Source organism: Sebastes umbrosus, chromosome 4 (assembly GCF_015220745.1).
Source record: "Sebastes umbrosus isolate fSebUmb1 chromosome 4, fSebUmb1.pri, whole genome shotgun sequence".
In the NCBI taxonomy this organism is placed as follows: Eukaryota; Metazoa; Chordata; class Actinopteri; order Perciformes; family Sebastidae; genus Sebastes; species Sebastes umbrosus.
In genome coordinates, this window is record NC_051272.1 from 15,783,300 (window position 1) to 15,797,250 (window position 13,951).

A 13,951-nucleotide genomic window follows, 5' to 3' on the forward strand; every position below is an offset into this window, starting at 1 on the left:
ACCATGAAATATTCAGGCAGCACTTTTCCCAGTAAGCACACAACCCATTCTTGAAGTCAAATGAAACCAAACTAAAAGCAACATGTGAACATATGGTCGCTCGACAGACTCAACCGCAGCGGGACAGCAGCCTGGAAAAGATGTTTTTTCATTGAGGACGTTGGCAAAGTGGAGTCAGTAGTGCATGTGTGGGCCATTAAATCATATCTTTTATATGACGTAGAGAGATTAAATATGAGAATATCTGCAGCGACAACAACCAAACTTGTTATGTTTTCAATCAGATGCATCCAAACGACAGAGTTGAGGCTTATAGTTGTTTAATAACCACTATATATATTTGCTAGATTTTGTTTGGAGAGGCCTCTTTCCTCCTCGGTCGCTGCCAGTGCTGGCAGGAGGAGAGGAGGAATTATTTCTGTATATAAAGGCTGGTGTGCCCTGGTCTTCTTCCTCATCCTGTAATTCTGACGGTGTGAGTCTGAAAGCTTCCTTCCTGCCTGGGAAATGACATGCTAATGGCCTGCTCTTCCCTCTCCTCTCGTCCTGTATCACAGCTGTCTAATGAGAGCATCGGTGTATAAGTGGCTGCTGATGATGGATGCCTTCAGTTTTTTCAGCTGCAAGCAACTGATTAGTTCTGAAGATAATGATCCTTTTGCTTTGGACAGAAATCTCAATCTGTCTTTGTCTAAAGATGTCTAAATATAGATTTCTGCTCTTGCATCCTTTAGTGATAGAAATATTCTCATTTAAAATCTCATTGTTTTGCAAAATGCAGACCAAAAAAAAGCACTTTCAGTCTAAACATTGCTATTCATTGTGCACATATGTAAAGCTGCTCTAATCAATGTTTAAGCCATGCTCTGTCCGTGTCTTTCTGTCAGTCCACTACTTTGGTCCAGACTCATAGACTGTATATTAGAAGTGGACGTAGTCACCGTGATGTCACCCATTGGTTTGTAGACTGCCGTTTTGAAGCCTCGAGTTCAGCATTTTGTCCGTGGCCATCTTGGTTTCTGGCTGTCCCCGTGTTGTTTTTTTGCAACCAGAAATGACACGAGCGGGTGGAGCTAAATACAATCGAACGCTTATAAGACATTTTAGGCAACCAACATGTTGAAAGGGTTAAAGTTCTAAGACGAAAACATGGACAACTCCCAGACCGGACAACGCCGTGGTAGCGACCTGCCAATCACAACTTAGCCACGCCCTAAAGCATCCCCTGCTTTATGGTCTATTTGACTCTAAATGGGACCATCATTTCCAAAATGAACATCATGTTGTATTAAAGAAGACTTGAAACTAGAGATTGATGACCATAAACTCATGATAACAATGTCTACTGAGGTAATAAATCAAGTAAGTGAGAAGTAGGGTCATTTTCTCATAGACTTCTATACAATCTGACATTCATGTTCTCGTCAGGATGAATAGTTATAACTTACCAAACACAAATGACCTGCATTAGCTATGACATTCCCATCAGCCTCAGACTTGTAATTTGTGTTTAGTGCTGAATAGTACATGTTAGCATTTAGCTCAAAGCACTACTGTGCCTGACAAAGCTACTAGCATGGCTGTAGACTCTTGTTAATGGATTCATTGACTAAAGTGAAAGGGGTCATTTGTAGTGATGAACCCACATCATCCAATTCTCCATGCCAAGGCCTTTCAGCATCTTGTTTTGGTTTTATGGCCTGCAGTTGTATATGGTTTGGCAGGCAGCTGTTTTCAGCAAGAAATCTCTGATAAAGCCAGCGTACATTTCCTGCTTACAGTAGCACCAAACAGCAGACAGACACAGTTAGCAACTAGCTGGTGAACATAGTGGAGCTTGTAGTTTATAAGTCAGATATTTCCCTCAGGAGCTAAAAGGAGGTTGAATGCTGGACCTACATTCATCAGCTGACCAGGAACGCGACTACGAATGAAAGCAAATGTTTTCTTTTCTGCTGATTGTGTAAATAGGCAATTGTTTGCTGACACATTTGACAAACAAAGTGAAAGTATGTCAGTGTTGTTGTGTTAAGAACTTCTGCCACTGCTCAAATAACACAGTTTAAAGGGACAGTGTGTAACATTTAGCGGGATCTATTGGCAGAAATGGAATATCATATTAATAAGTTTGATTTCTTTAGTGTATAATCTCTTGAAAATAAGAAACGTTGTGTTTATGTTACCTTAGAATGAGCCGTTTATATCTACATATGAAGCGGGTCCTCTTCATGGAGCCAACTGCCATGTTGCTACAGTAGCTCAGAACGGACAAAACAAACACTATTTCTATAGGGACATTCACGTTTTGGCGTCAGCCACCGTAGTTCTCCTACACGTTTGGCACACGGGAGAAGTTTCAATTGGTTGCAATCTGCAATACTGCACCTTTAATATAGTTAAGCACAGAACACTATGAACACACTAACACTCTCTACATTTTTCCTGTACATCCACCAATGTTTATGACATGAACATGAAGTTAGCGGGAGGAAAACGTCTATTGGCTGCAAAATATCTGTTTGTGATGACAAGAAAGTGCACAGATGCATGACTGTTGCAGAGAGTAAACCAATACAGGTAAGAAACCCTGTGCATTATCTGAATGTCTTCTTCACCGGCATCCTATAACCATCCTTAAATTGCAAATAGTTTTAGAATGAGCTGAACATGAATGTACATGTAGTGTGCACATCTCTGACAAGCTGAGCATCGTACTACTGCCTCACTTCAGTTCACTTTTATCCTTCTTCTATGTAAAGTGGCACATTTCAAACGCAATTGCAAATCAAGTGTAAATTTAAATAAGGCCTGCCATCTGACGTCTTTTATGGAGAGGATAGGTTTCACTTTTACTTCCTTATCGCAGCCCTGAAACAGGGAAAACTGGAATTATCACTCATACAGTGAGTGTAAGTTAAGTCCGTAAGAAGATTTATTTCCATAAGCACATGCAGCCGAAGCAGCTTCCCGTGAAACAGCTTTTGATGAAAAGACCTTGTTGGGAGTATATAAGTGCTGTACCTCTGAATATTGCAGAGATTTGTGTCTTTATTCCACTAATTTATTATAAAAATGTGAATTTCAATGTACTAATAAATATGTTTTGGTAGTAACCTAAATACCTACAGTAATACCTGAGTCTTATGAAATGAATTAAACCCCAAAATGTCTCTCTTTTCAAAGTCTCTGAGGGATGTAAATGAATTATGGAACATGCAAGATAAAGATGTTTTGCTATGTTAAATCCTTACAATTTCACTTTTAAAATAGTCTTTGATGCTGCATCATTCACTGCACGTTCATTTATACATCACATGCTGGAAACGGTCAGACAGTTTGACAGTTTGGTGAAGTTAAAGTTCAGTTTGCTTACACACCGCTTACTGTAACACAGAAGTGTCAGCGGCCTCATACTCCATCAGCACTGAGGCACATTTACATAAGTTCTGTTACTTACAGTGACTAAATTAAATATTTTGGCATTTAAAGGAACAGTGTGTTGCATTTCAGGGGACCTATTAGCAGAAATATAATATTCATAACTATGTTTTCACTAGTGTATAATCACCGGAAACTAAGAATCGTTGTGTTTTCGTTAGCTTAGAATATCATCATATCTTCATATCTACATAGGGAGCGGGTCCTCTTCACAGAGTTCGCCATGTTGCTCCGCCAAGTTTCTACAGTAGCCCAGAATGGATAAACCAAACTCTGGCTCTAGAGAGAGCCTTTCATGTTTTTACGTTACAATGAAGGCCATCGTAGCTCTCCAACACGCTTGTGAAACTGTGGCAACGTGAGACGCAGAGTGCAAAACCGTGGTCCCGCCAGCCACCGTCTGACTTCCGTTGCTCCTAAAGTAGTGTTATTATGGTAAGGATGGCCTCTTAGCGAAGAGTACGGCGTTACCACGGTTTTGCACTCAGCGGCTCACGTTACCGCAGTTTTGGAAACGGGAGGAGTGAGAGGAGGAGTATTCAGTTGGTTGCAATCTGCAACCACATCTCTTATACCCTTAACATAATTTTCTCCCTCATCGATCTTGACTGATGTGAAGAGATAAGAGCAGCAATAAAACAACAGAGAGTCGGAACTATAAAGAAGTAAATAATATTCTCTAAAGACAAAACTTGTTCTTTGAAAAATATGTTTTTATTGGAGACATAAAATTTACAGTTTAACAGATTGTTATGAGGCACGTATTTTTCTTTAAAAACAGCCTAAATAAATTACTTAATTTCCCTGTTTTGGTCAATATTAATTAGTTTTTTGGATTGTTACCCTCTCATGTATATGAGGCCTTAGGACCAAACACGTGTTTCACTAGTATCTGCAGCTGTACGATATGAATTTTCATGAATGTGGCACCTTTGCTAGCCAGGAAACTTAATGTGCTTCTGATGTGTGTGATGAATTTCACACAGACGTGTGAATGATGATAAAGGTCAATGATGCTGCACGACTGATTTATTCAAACCACTGTGACAGGATGACAAACATTCATACTCTCAACTGTGAATAGTTTTACACACGTTAATTGTTCGAGTTATATCATGCTCTTTATGAACATGATATTAATTATGATGCATTGTTTATAATATAACCTACATGTGCACATATTTCATGAACATAATTTCATACATTAAGGCCTTATTAACCTTGTTGTTTTAATGAGTCATAATGATGAATACATTTAAAAACCATGTGGAGTATTCTTTCCATTATAGGTTCCCTATTTTAAATACATTCACAGTTAATGCACCAATAAACAGGGATAAAGGACAATTACAACAAATATATGTTCAGTAATTTCTAATTTGCATACATGCTAAATAAGTAATGAGCACATTTATCGTACAACACACTAAACGTTGCAATGTTTGCAGTGTTCTCCAATAAAACCTCTCAGGATGAAGCTCAAGTTTTTCCTACTATTCCACAAATTATGTAGAAAATGTATGCCTTAAAATCAGTCATAACCCTCATATAATATAGAATGTAAATATTTGAATACACATCTTCTTGGAGCTTCCAGTCTGGGAATAATCTTATTTACAGGAGATAAGAGAGCGGAAGTATAATATCAGAGACGATATGAAGGGTTTCTGTGGTCTGGTTTTTCTGCTGCAGCTTTAAATAAGTGGCTGAGAGGAGCTTTTCTTACTACAACAAGACAAAATGTGGAAGAAATCAGATGTAAAAGAAAAAAAAAACATCTTTTAGAGGTGTATCTTAAAATTATACCTGACCTGATCTAGTGTGATTGATAGACAGTAGTATTTGCCGTCATGCACAATGTTAACATGCACACAAGGAGCCAGGTTACCTGGAGAAATCAGATTAACCAGGAAAATGTAGCCCACAGGGGAGCAAGCACAGCTGGAGAAGATAAAGACACACACACACACACACACACACACACACACACACACACACACACACACACACACACACACACTGGGAGGCGGGTACAGTATTTTATTACAGTTTGCTCTGTTTCTGTTCAGCCAATCAGTGTCCAGCCGGCCTCCTCTGCCTTTTCTGGCTCCAGGAAGTAAAATAAAGTCTTCTGTTTGTGGAGGACATTTATTGAAATCTACTTCCCTCTTGTGGTTGCTGTTAATATTACAGCAGCAAATAGAAATAAAGATCATTCAATGTATTAGACTGGATTGAAGGTACAACAGAAAGTGAAACCTTAACTTCAAAACATGCAACTCTCAAATCCATCAATCCACAGATTAACACACGAAGACTATAGTTATTAATATTTTCTGGTGCTGTTAAAGGTTTCTTTGCATTATTAAAGCTGCAGTCGGTAACTTTGAATAAATGTATTTAAATTTATTTTTATAAAACTGACTATGTCTTGACAATAGTACATGCAGATAATCTTTGAAAAAAATGGTAACCCGTGTCCTACTGTGAAACTTGCAATACCATAGTGTAAAATACTCCATTACAAGTAAAAGTCCTGCATTAACAATATTACTTAAAGGGACAGTATGTAACATATTGGGGGATCTATTTGCAGATATGGAATATAATATTCATAATTAAGTTTTCATTAGTGTATAACCATCTGAAACTAAGAGTCGTTGTGTTTCCATAGGGAAATACATAGGGAGCGGATCCTCTTTACAGAGTTCGCCATGTTGCAACGCCATGTTTCTACAGTAGCCCAGAACAGACAAACCAAACACTGCGTTTTTATGTTACCTGAAGGCCACCGTAGTTTGCCAACATGCTTCTTGTAGATTCCAAACACATGGTTTTGGAAAGGGAGGAGTGAGCGGAGGGGTACTCAGTTGGTTACAATCTACAACCACACCACTAGATGCCGCCAAATCCTACACACCGTACCTTTAAGTAAACGTTTATCAGCAAAATGTACTTCATCTAAGTAAAAGTAGTAGGGTGGTGGGTCAATGCAGAAAAATGACCCCTCTGAGTGTTATTATATATTATACTAGGGCTGTCAACATTACTGCGATAATAATGCGTTAACGCAAAATTGTTTTAACGCCACTAATTTCTTTAACGCATTAACGCAACCGATCTTTCAGAGGTTGTAGCGGGCTGAGTTTTTAAAACGAGTGAAGATACTGGCATCATATGAAACTAGAAAATATAAGGCATCCATTGGTACCAACCATGTTGTAATAGCTTGTCACTAAGGAGGTTAAATAACGCTACGGACTTACGCTAAATTTTGGCGAGGAAAAATTGGCATGGCCATTTTCAAAGGGGTTCCTTGACCTCTGACCTCAAGATATGTGAATGAAATGGGTTCTATGGGTACCCACGAGTCTCCCCTTTACAGACATGCCCACTTTATGATAATCACACGCAGTTTAGGGCAAGTCATAGTCAAGTCAGCACACTGACACACTGACAGCTGTTGTTGCCTGTTGGGCTGCAGTCTGCCATGTTATGATTTGAGTATATTTTTTATGCTAAATGCAGTACCTGTGAGGGTTTCTGGACAATATTTGTCATTGTTTTGTGTTGTGAATGGATTTCCAATAATAAATATATACATACATTTGCATAAAGCATGCATATTTGCCCACTGCCATGTTGATAAGAATACTCCCTTTAAGGTACATTTTGCCCTAATATCGTATAATTAGATTATTATTACTGATGCATTCATGTGTGAGCAGTATGCTGATGTTGTAGTTCATTGAAGTGGAGCTAGTTTTTTTATATACTGTGAGATAGATCTATAATGATTCATACTTTATAAACTGATCATATTTTTTTGTGTGTTAAATCATAATTTGTAAAGTAGCTGTCAGATAAATGTAGAATAGAATTGAATAGAAAGCTTTATTGTCATCGTATTAAATACAACGAGATTCACAGTTTGCCACTTCTGGTCAGTGCTTTAAAACAAATACTTGACAAGACTAAACGAGGCAGATAAAACATATAACAGGTAAAAAAACACACAAAGCTATAAAGTAAATAAAACAGGTAAAGTAGATGTAATAAATAAATATAAACAGAAGTGTTACACTAGAAGTATAAATTATAAAAATAGATGTAATGTAAACAGAGGTAATTGCACTTGTAAAACAAAAAAAAGGTGTCATGAAATGGAAATAAATGATTAAATTTTAGTAAATGTAGGATTCCCCTGCATGCTGATTTCCTTGAAAATAAGCCTGTAAGAACACGTGAGAAAACAAAAATATTATATCATAATGAGACTGAAAAGATGTTTTTTTTTTTTTATATATTTTCATTCACCTGCCACAAGCAGCCAGGCGCGTGCGAGACCACGTGACAGCGATGATTGTTATTGTTGCTCTGGGTGATTTGATTTGTTTCCTCCGCCCACCGTTGTGTCCTATAATAAGAGCTCGCATGGAGCTCAGCAGCTCCACTCAGCTGTCTGTCTGTCTCTCTGAACATGGAGGCCAACATCGTCGTTATGGGGACAGAAAGCGTCGGGAAATCAGGTAAACACTGGAAACATCTGGAGCTGCGAAATATACTTCTAAATATATGTTTCTGTTGCACATGTGTTAATAAGTGTGTTGTTGTTTTCCAGCTCTGACTGTGCGTCTCTTGACTCGGAGATTCATCGGAGAGTATGGAGATATAGGTAAGTGTATATGTTTCTCTAACATCGATATAATGCAGCTTTTTATAATATAACTTTCCATTAATTTAACTTTTGTGTTGCAGAATCCATCTACAGTCACAGTTTCATGGTGGATGGGAGGGAAATCACTCTCAATGTTTGGGATTCACCTTGTTCTGAGGTAAGGAGGGATATAAATATATCTATTTCTGATCTTAATAATGCAGTTTTTATTCAGCTGACAAGCTGTGCTGTTACTACGAAATACCATAATATAAAAACACTTCATTACAAGTAAAGTTTCTTCCTCCAAAAAAGTAAAATTACAGCAAAATGTGCCTTAAGTATCAAATGTATAGCCTAAAAGTCCCTTTCATATTTTTATATTATCATGTATATTTTATTATTACTGATATCTGAATGTGTACGCAGTATTTAAACGTGGGATGCAGCTAATTGTAACTTTAGTTTTTAGTAGTTTGATCTATAATAATCTATCATATCTTAAAAGATAATATAAGATATTCCTTTATTAGTCCCGCAGTGAGGATATTTGCAGTGTAAAGCAGCAAAGGGGATAGTGCAAAAAAACAAGATGCATCAGCTAACACAGTAAAAAAGAGCTAAACAAAGTGTAACAAAATATGAACCATTTAAATAGAAGGAAGTATAAAAATAGGAGCATTATATACAGTATTGACAATAAACGGACTATTAACAAAATTGCACAATAATTGCATAATAATCATAGTTTTATATATGCTTTGTGTAAAATCTCAATCTGCAAAGTAACTAATAATTACAGCTGTAATGCAGTAAAAAAGTACAATATTTCTGTCTGAAATGTAGTGTAAATAAAGTTACATAGAATGGAAAAACTCAAGTAAACTACAGGTATCATGAACTTGTCTTATCTGATTTCCCAGGATTCGTCTGTGGAGACGTCCCTCTTTGAGAAGAAGGTCCAGTGGGCAGACGGCTACGTTCTCGTCTACAGCATCTGCGACAGGGCCAGTTTTAACACCGTCAGCAGGCTCGTTCACACCATCAAGTCCACCAAAGACTACTTGAACGCAGACAAAGCGCCCATAGTGATTGTGGGTAACAAGAGGGACCTGCATCACAGGCGGACGGTGCTGAGCGAGGAGGGCCGGCTGCTGGCCCTCAACACGGACTGCCACTTCTACGAGGTGTCGGCGGCCGAGAACTACCACAGCGTGCGCACGGCGTTTCACGGGCTGGTGGACAGGATGAAGGACGCCAAGCTGACCACCAAGAGGCCTCTGGGGTTCAGGGGCATCGTGAAAAGCATGTCTGCGGTGTTTGCCAGGAGACGGATAGACTCCATTTAGTAAGACCATAACAGAAGAGGAATCTGCATAAGAGACGGTACACATTATTTGACTGGATGGCTATCACAGACTCTGAAATATTACCATGTTACTGTGCCAGAGGTAACAATGAAGCCTCCTGAGACAGAGACACTGCTGAGTTGCAGAGCTGCTTTTCATTAAAACATGTGGAAAGACTCCAGAGAAGAAAAAGCCATTAAGCGTCAGAAAACATGGAGACAAAACGGTGTCACAGATGGTTTTTGGTGACTTGGTTAACTGCACTTCAAGCTACACAAGACTGATTAAATTACAGTCTCATTCAGTATACATATGATACTTGACATGTGATATATACTGTTGTGTGCACCGACGTATGCAATATGCTTAAGCTCTATGCAAAATGAGCCTTTAATCATGATGATGACCAAAGACTGTAAAAAGCTCTTCGTTTCAGGTGGAACTTTTGTGTCACTGGAAAAATGACTAAGATAATGTCATTAATTCTTTAGTAAAACATACATATTTGTATTTATTCAAGTCTAAACAAACAAACAAACTAGTGTTTTCTATATTTATGAGCTCTCCCATGTTAATAAGTCATTAATTATGGGTCATGAACTGAAGTGTATTGTTTGTATAAGCCTTGTTTTATGTCTTACAAGGATTTAAATAAAGCATAAAATGTGATTTTCATTTTTGTTGATTCTAAAATTCAAATGTTTGTTTTCTAGGAAATCTATTATTTATTGATTCCCCACGAGGAAATACTCACAAAAGGAGTGATGATAATGGATCAACTGGATTTGGTAGAAACTCACTGGCATGTTCAAGGACACTTAGGGAGGATGGATGCTAATTGACGGGATGAAGGATTCTCTCACAACTCTAGAGCACATCAGTTTCTGCATTACAGTAGCAGCCTCAAAGGATGTTTTGGGGTTTTTGCAATGGCAATTTGCTTGATTCCACATATTTATCACACATTAATCAGTCGTATCTCACATTAATGGCCTAATGCCATTATAATGGGACCTAATAGTGACTCTTATGTTTGGAGAAGCTGGCCAAGAGTTGCATCCTCATTTGTGCGAGTATGTGGAATATTTCTCTGATGGACACATCAGGGAGGAAATGATCATGCTCAGGCTTTCAGTGGTCCTGCCTCCTCTCAGAGCAGCGCTGCGTCTGTCCTGACTCTAAACTGACAAACTGTGTAGAGAGAGGTCCTAACTGTTAAAGACCTTTAGCCAATAGATGTAGTTCTCATGTCCCCAGACTGAGCTGTTAAACTAAAACCAGGGTTCGGTATACACCAATTAGAAACTGCTACAGGGGTTATCAATCACCCAATCAAAGTTAGCCAAGGGTTTGAAATAAGATTTTCACCAGATTGGTCCACGACTAATAGTTAGTTAATGTGTTAATCAGAAAAAGAGAAGCTTAATATTTTGAAAAGCATAAAGGTAGAAAAAAGGTGAATAAAAGCATAAATGTTCTTATGTATGTGTGAGTGTTAGTATGTGTGTTTGCGTGATTGTTAGTATGTGTGAGTGTATGTGAGGAGGTCCGTCTTGTCTAGGTGCTATGGCGGATCCTCGATTGAAGCTCCCCAAACTGCATTCGACTAAGTAGACAAACCACAAGCATCATCTGTGTTTTCTTTCAATAAATTGTTAAATCGCACCTTGTTGATGGCATGGTCCTTTTTCTAGTGAATTAACAATTTAAAAAAAATGCAGAGAAAAGAGCTTAAAAGCGATGCACCAATCAGAAACAGGCAGAAACTGATCAGCCAGAAACTGAAGGAGATCGGATCAGTTAATCAGAATCACCTGTATTTCTGTATCTGGGACCTGAACGAGTCATTTTTGAGTAGAACTGGTGATAACACACAGAGAAGTACTTCTTGAAAAAGACACTCAATGTCAAAAACTGTAAGTTGTATTGCTGAAAACGCTTCACTTTGAACACCCTAATGCTTTGCTGAAGATGTAGACATGTCATTTGTGTGGATAAAGTTAAAAATGACTGAGAAATCTGTTTTAAAAGTTTCCACATTTGTGTTTTTGTGCAAGACTTCCAGAGGTAAAATAACATGACAGTTAATGGGACAGTTGAAGGACTCTCTTGGTGCTTTGAAGCAGAAAATTCCCAAACTGTGAGTCCTATTGCTTAAATAGGCAGATCATCTGAAATAAGACAAAAATGTCTATATTTTTGATGTAAGCTGCATGTGTTTGCTGACAATATTCACACTAATGAATAGGATTGTCCACACAGATGCTGTAAAACTTGAATAAACTCTCACATCTCCTGCAGATCTAGACTTTATCCTCTTTTCTATGAGGATTTTCTCTCTGAAACTATGAGACTATTTCCCCCATGGAAAATTCCTCTAATTTGTGTCTGGCCTGCACCAGTAAACTTGGTCTGACCCCCAACATTAGGCGGCAGACACATCTATTCTTCTTTCCCTCCCTTCGACCTCTGTCATTAAGTGTCAGGGAGATGTCCATCTGTGTGGCTATTAAGGCAGCAGCACAGGAGGGCAAATGTCAGGAAAGCTGGTGCCAGCTCCCCCTCTTTTCTATTCTAGTGTACGAGGAATCTGACAGGAACAAGGCACGGGTTAACAAAGTAAGACTGGGGCAGTCTGGCCTCTGCAGGTTCTTGTCACAGTCTCTGGTCATTTCACAGCAGGATTCAGAATAAACTGACAACGACGTTTCACCTGCAAGAGCTGCCTTCACGTGTCTCCATGTGAAGCCACGATGACACCAACATTTACAGGAGATATATATAACTGTATGTACATAAAGTATTTGCAAACCCCATTACAGTTTGAGATGAAAATAATTTGGTTACATTAAAGCAGGAGATGGGCTGCTAACACGTTTCATGCCGCTGAATGAGGAGAATGCACATGGAGTAATTATAATTAAATTATAATATTGTCCCAGCATATTAATTAGCATCTTAATTCACAACCCTTGAAATGAAACATGCTTTTGTGACACAAAGCACAATAAATATAAGATGCACTTTTAAAGGGACTCGATGTAAGAATCAGAAATTGCTCGTTAACAGCGACACCTGTGGCCGTTAAGTCAATGAAAGTCAGCGTCCTGTTGCTCGCGCTCACGCTTGTGCTCGCTCTACACAGACATGAACAAGCATCGGTCAAAACAGTGAGGCGACACACGCCGGCTAAAACCACAATATCACTCTATATTTCACCTGCTTGGCAGTAATGTTAGCTGACCAGATGAAGGTCTCTCCATGAATCAATGCTGATACTGTGTATAACTGTATAACAGTATAACCTGTATGAGTACTAGTCATTCATTTCAAACATCATCCTGATCATGATTGTGATCCTGATGCCGTTATGTAACGCCAATTCTGTGTATTTTGTAGTCCTGTTAAGCCCTTTGAGATGACTTACTGTGATTTGAGGCACGCTTCGCCAATATCGTCAGACTCTTTTTGATAAGTCTGTCTTCCTTTTTTGGGTTGCTTTGCAGTTTAGGCAGCTGTTGCCAACGCTGGAATAGCAACTTTTTCTGCAACATTTTCCAACTTTGAATCAATCGGGCTTTCACCATTTGAAGGGACGTGTGCACACATTTGCATTTGTACAACAGCCAATAGGAACGCTCTCTCTCTCTGAAATGACCTGTGATTGGTCAAAGTCTCCCGTCACGGGCTAGATTTTTTTTAAAACCTGAAAACAGAGCCATGAGGAGGTGCAGAAGTCTAGTTTTCTCTCAGGACACTTGAATTACAATATGCTGAAAGGTTATTATGGAAATACATTGTGGGCACAATACTCTTGGCTGTAACTCAGTACATGTTATCAATCATCTAATGGTGCAACATGCAGCATGTGACACTTGATGCCCCCTAAAAAGCTGTAGGCTACATCATGTAGCTATAACATCTAACACTGATCCACTACAAAACAGCTGTGTGTGGTTCACTGTCGGTCTTTGAAGTCATAATGTTGCTGCTGGTCGTCAAAGCTTTCACACTTCAAAGCCTCACAGCACATCTCAGATATCCATCACATTCACCCACCTTGCTGGTGTCATAGACGCTCTTATGCCTCCAGATCAGCCTGAAAGCTGCAAGGCAGGAGTTCGTCAAGGTGCCGGAAATGTTTCACAGACATCTACGTCCATGTTTACCCAATGGTATCGGATCAGCCGCAGAAAAAACAGCAACCCGACGCTGAACTCATGCATCAGGTTGTCACTGCATTTAATACACAATCAGAATATTTTTTCGATTGCATTTAATTATTGTGCATCTTCATGATCTCAAACTGTTCCCCACGATAACCAACCATTTGTACAAGATGTATAATTGTGAAAATAAACTGTGGAAAAGAGAATAAAATCTCACCTTTTCCATCTTCTAAAGATGTTTTTGTACAATGTGTGTCTTCTTGCTTTTATGGGGAATTTTAAAATGATAGAAAAGGCACCAGCTCAATCCGAACTGTGCAATACTCTTTTACTAAATG

At 38.7% G+C, this 13,951-nt stretch overlaps 1 protein-coding gene across 1 annotated transcript; it reads left to right on the forward strand.

Annotated features, from left to right (window-relative positions):
* Positions 1-7,817: 7,817 nt before the first annotated feature.
* Positions 7,818-10,107, forward strand: si:dkeyp-59c12.1. The gene is made up of 4 exons (XM_037767590.1): positions 7,818-7,967; positions 8,060-8,113; positions 8,197-8,273; positions 9,019-10,107. Exons 1-4 carry the CDS (start codon positions 7,919-7,921, stop codon positions 9,442-9,444), a joined length of 606 nt encoding a protein of 201 aa, XP_037623518.1. The 5' UTR covers positions 7,818-7,918; the 3' UTR covers positions 9,445-10,107.
* Positions 10,108-13,951: the final 3,844 nt, after the last annotated feature.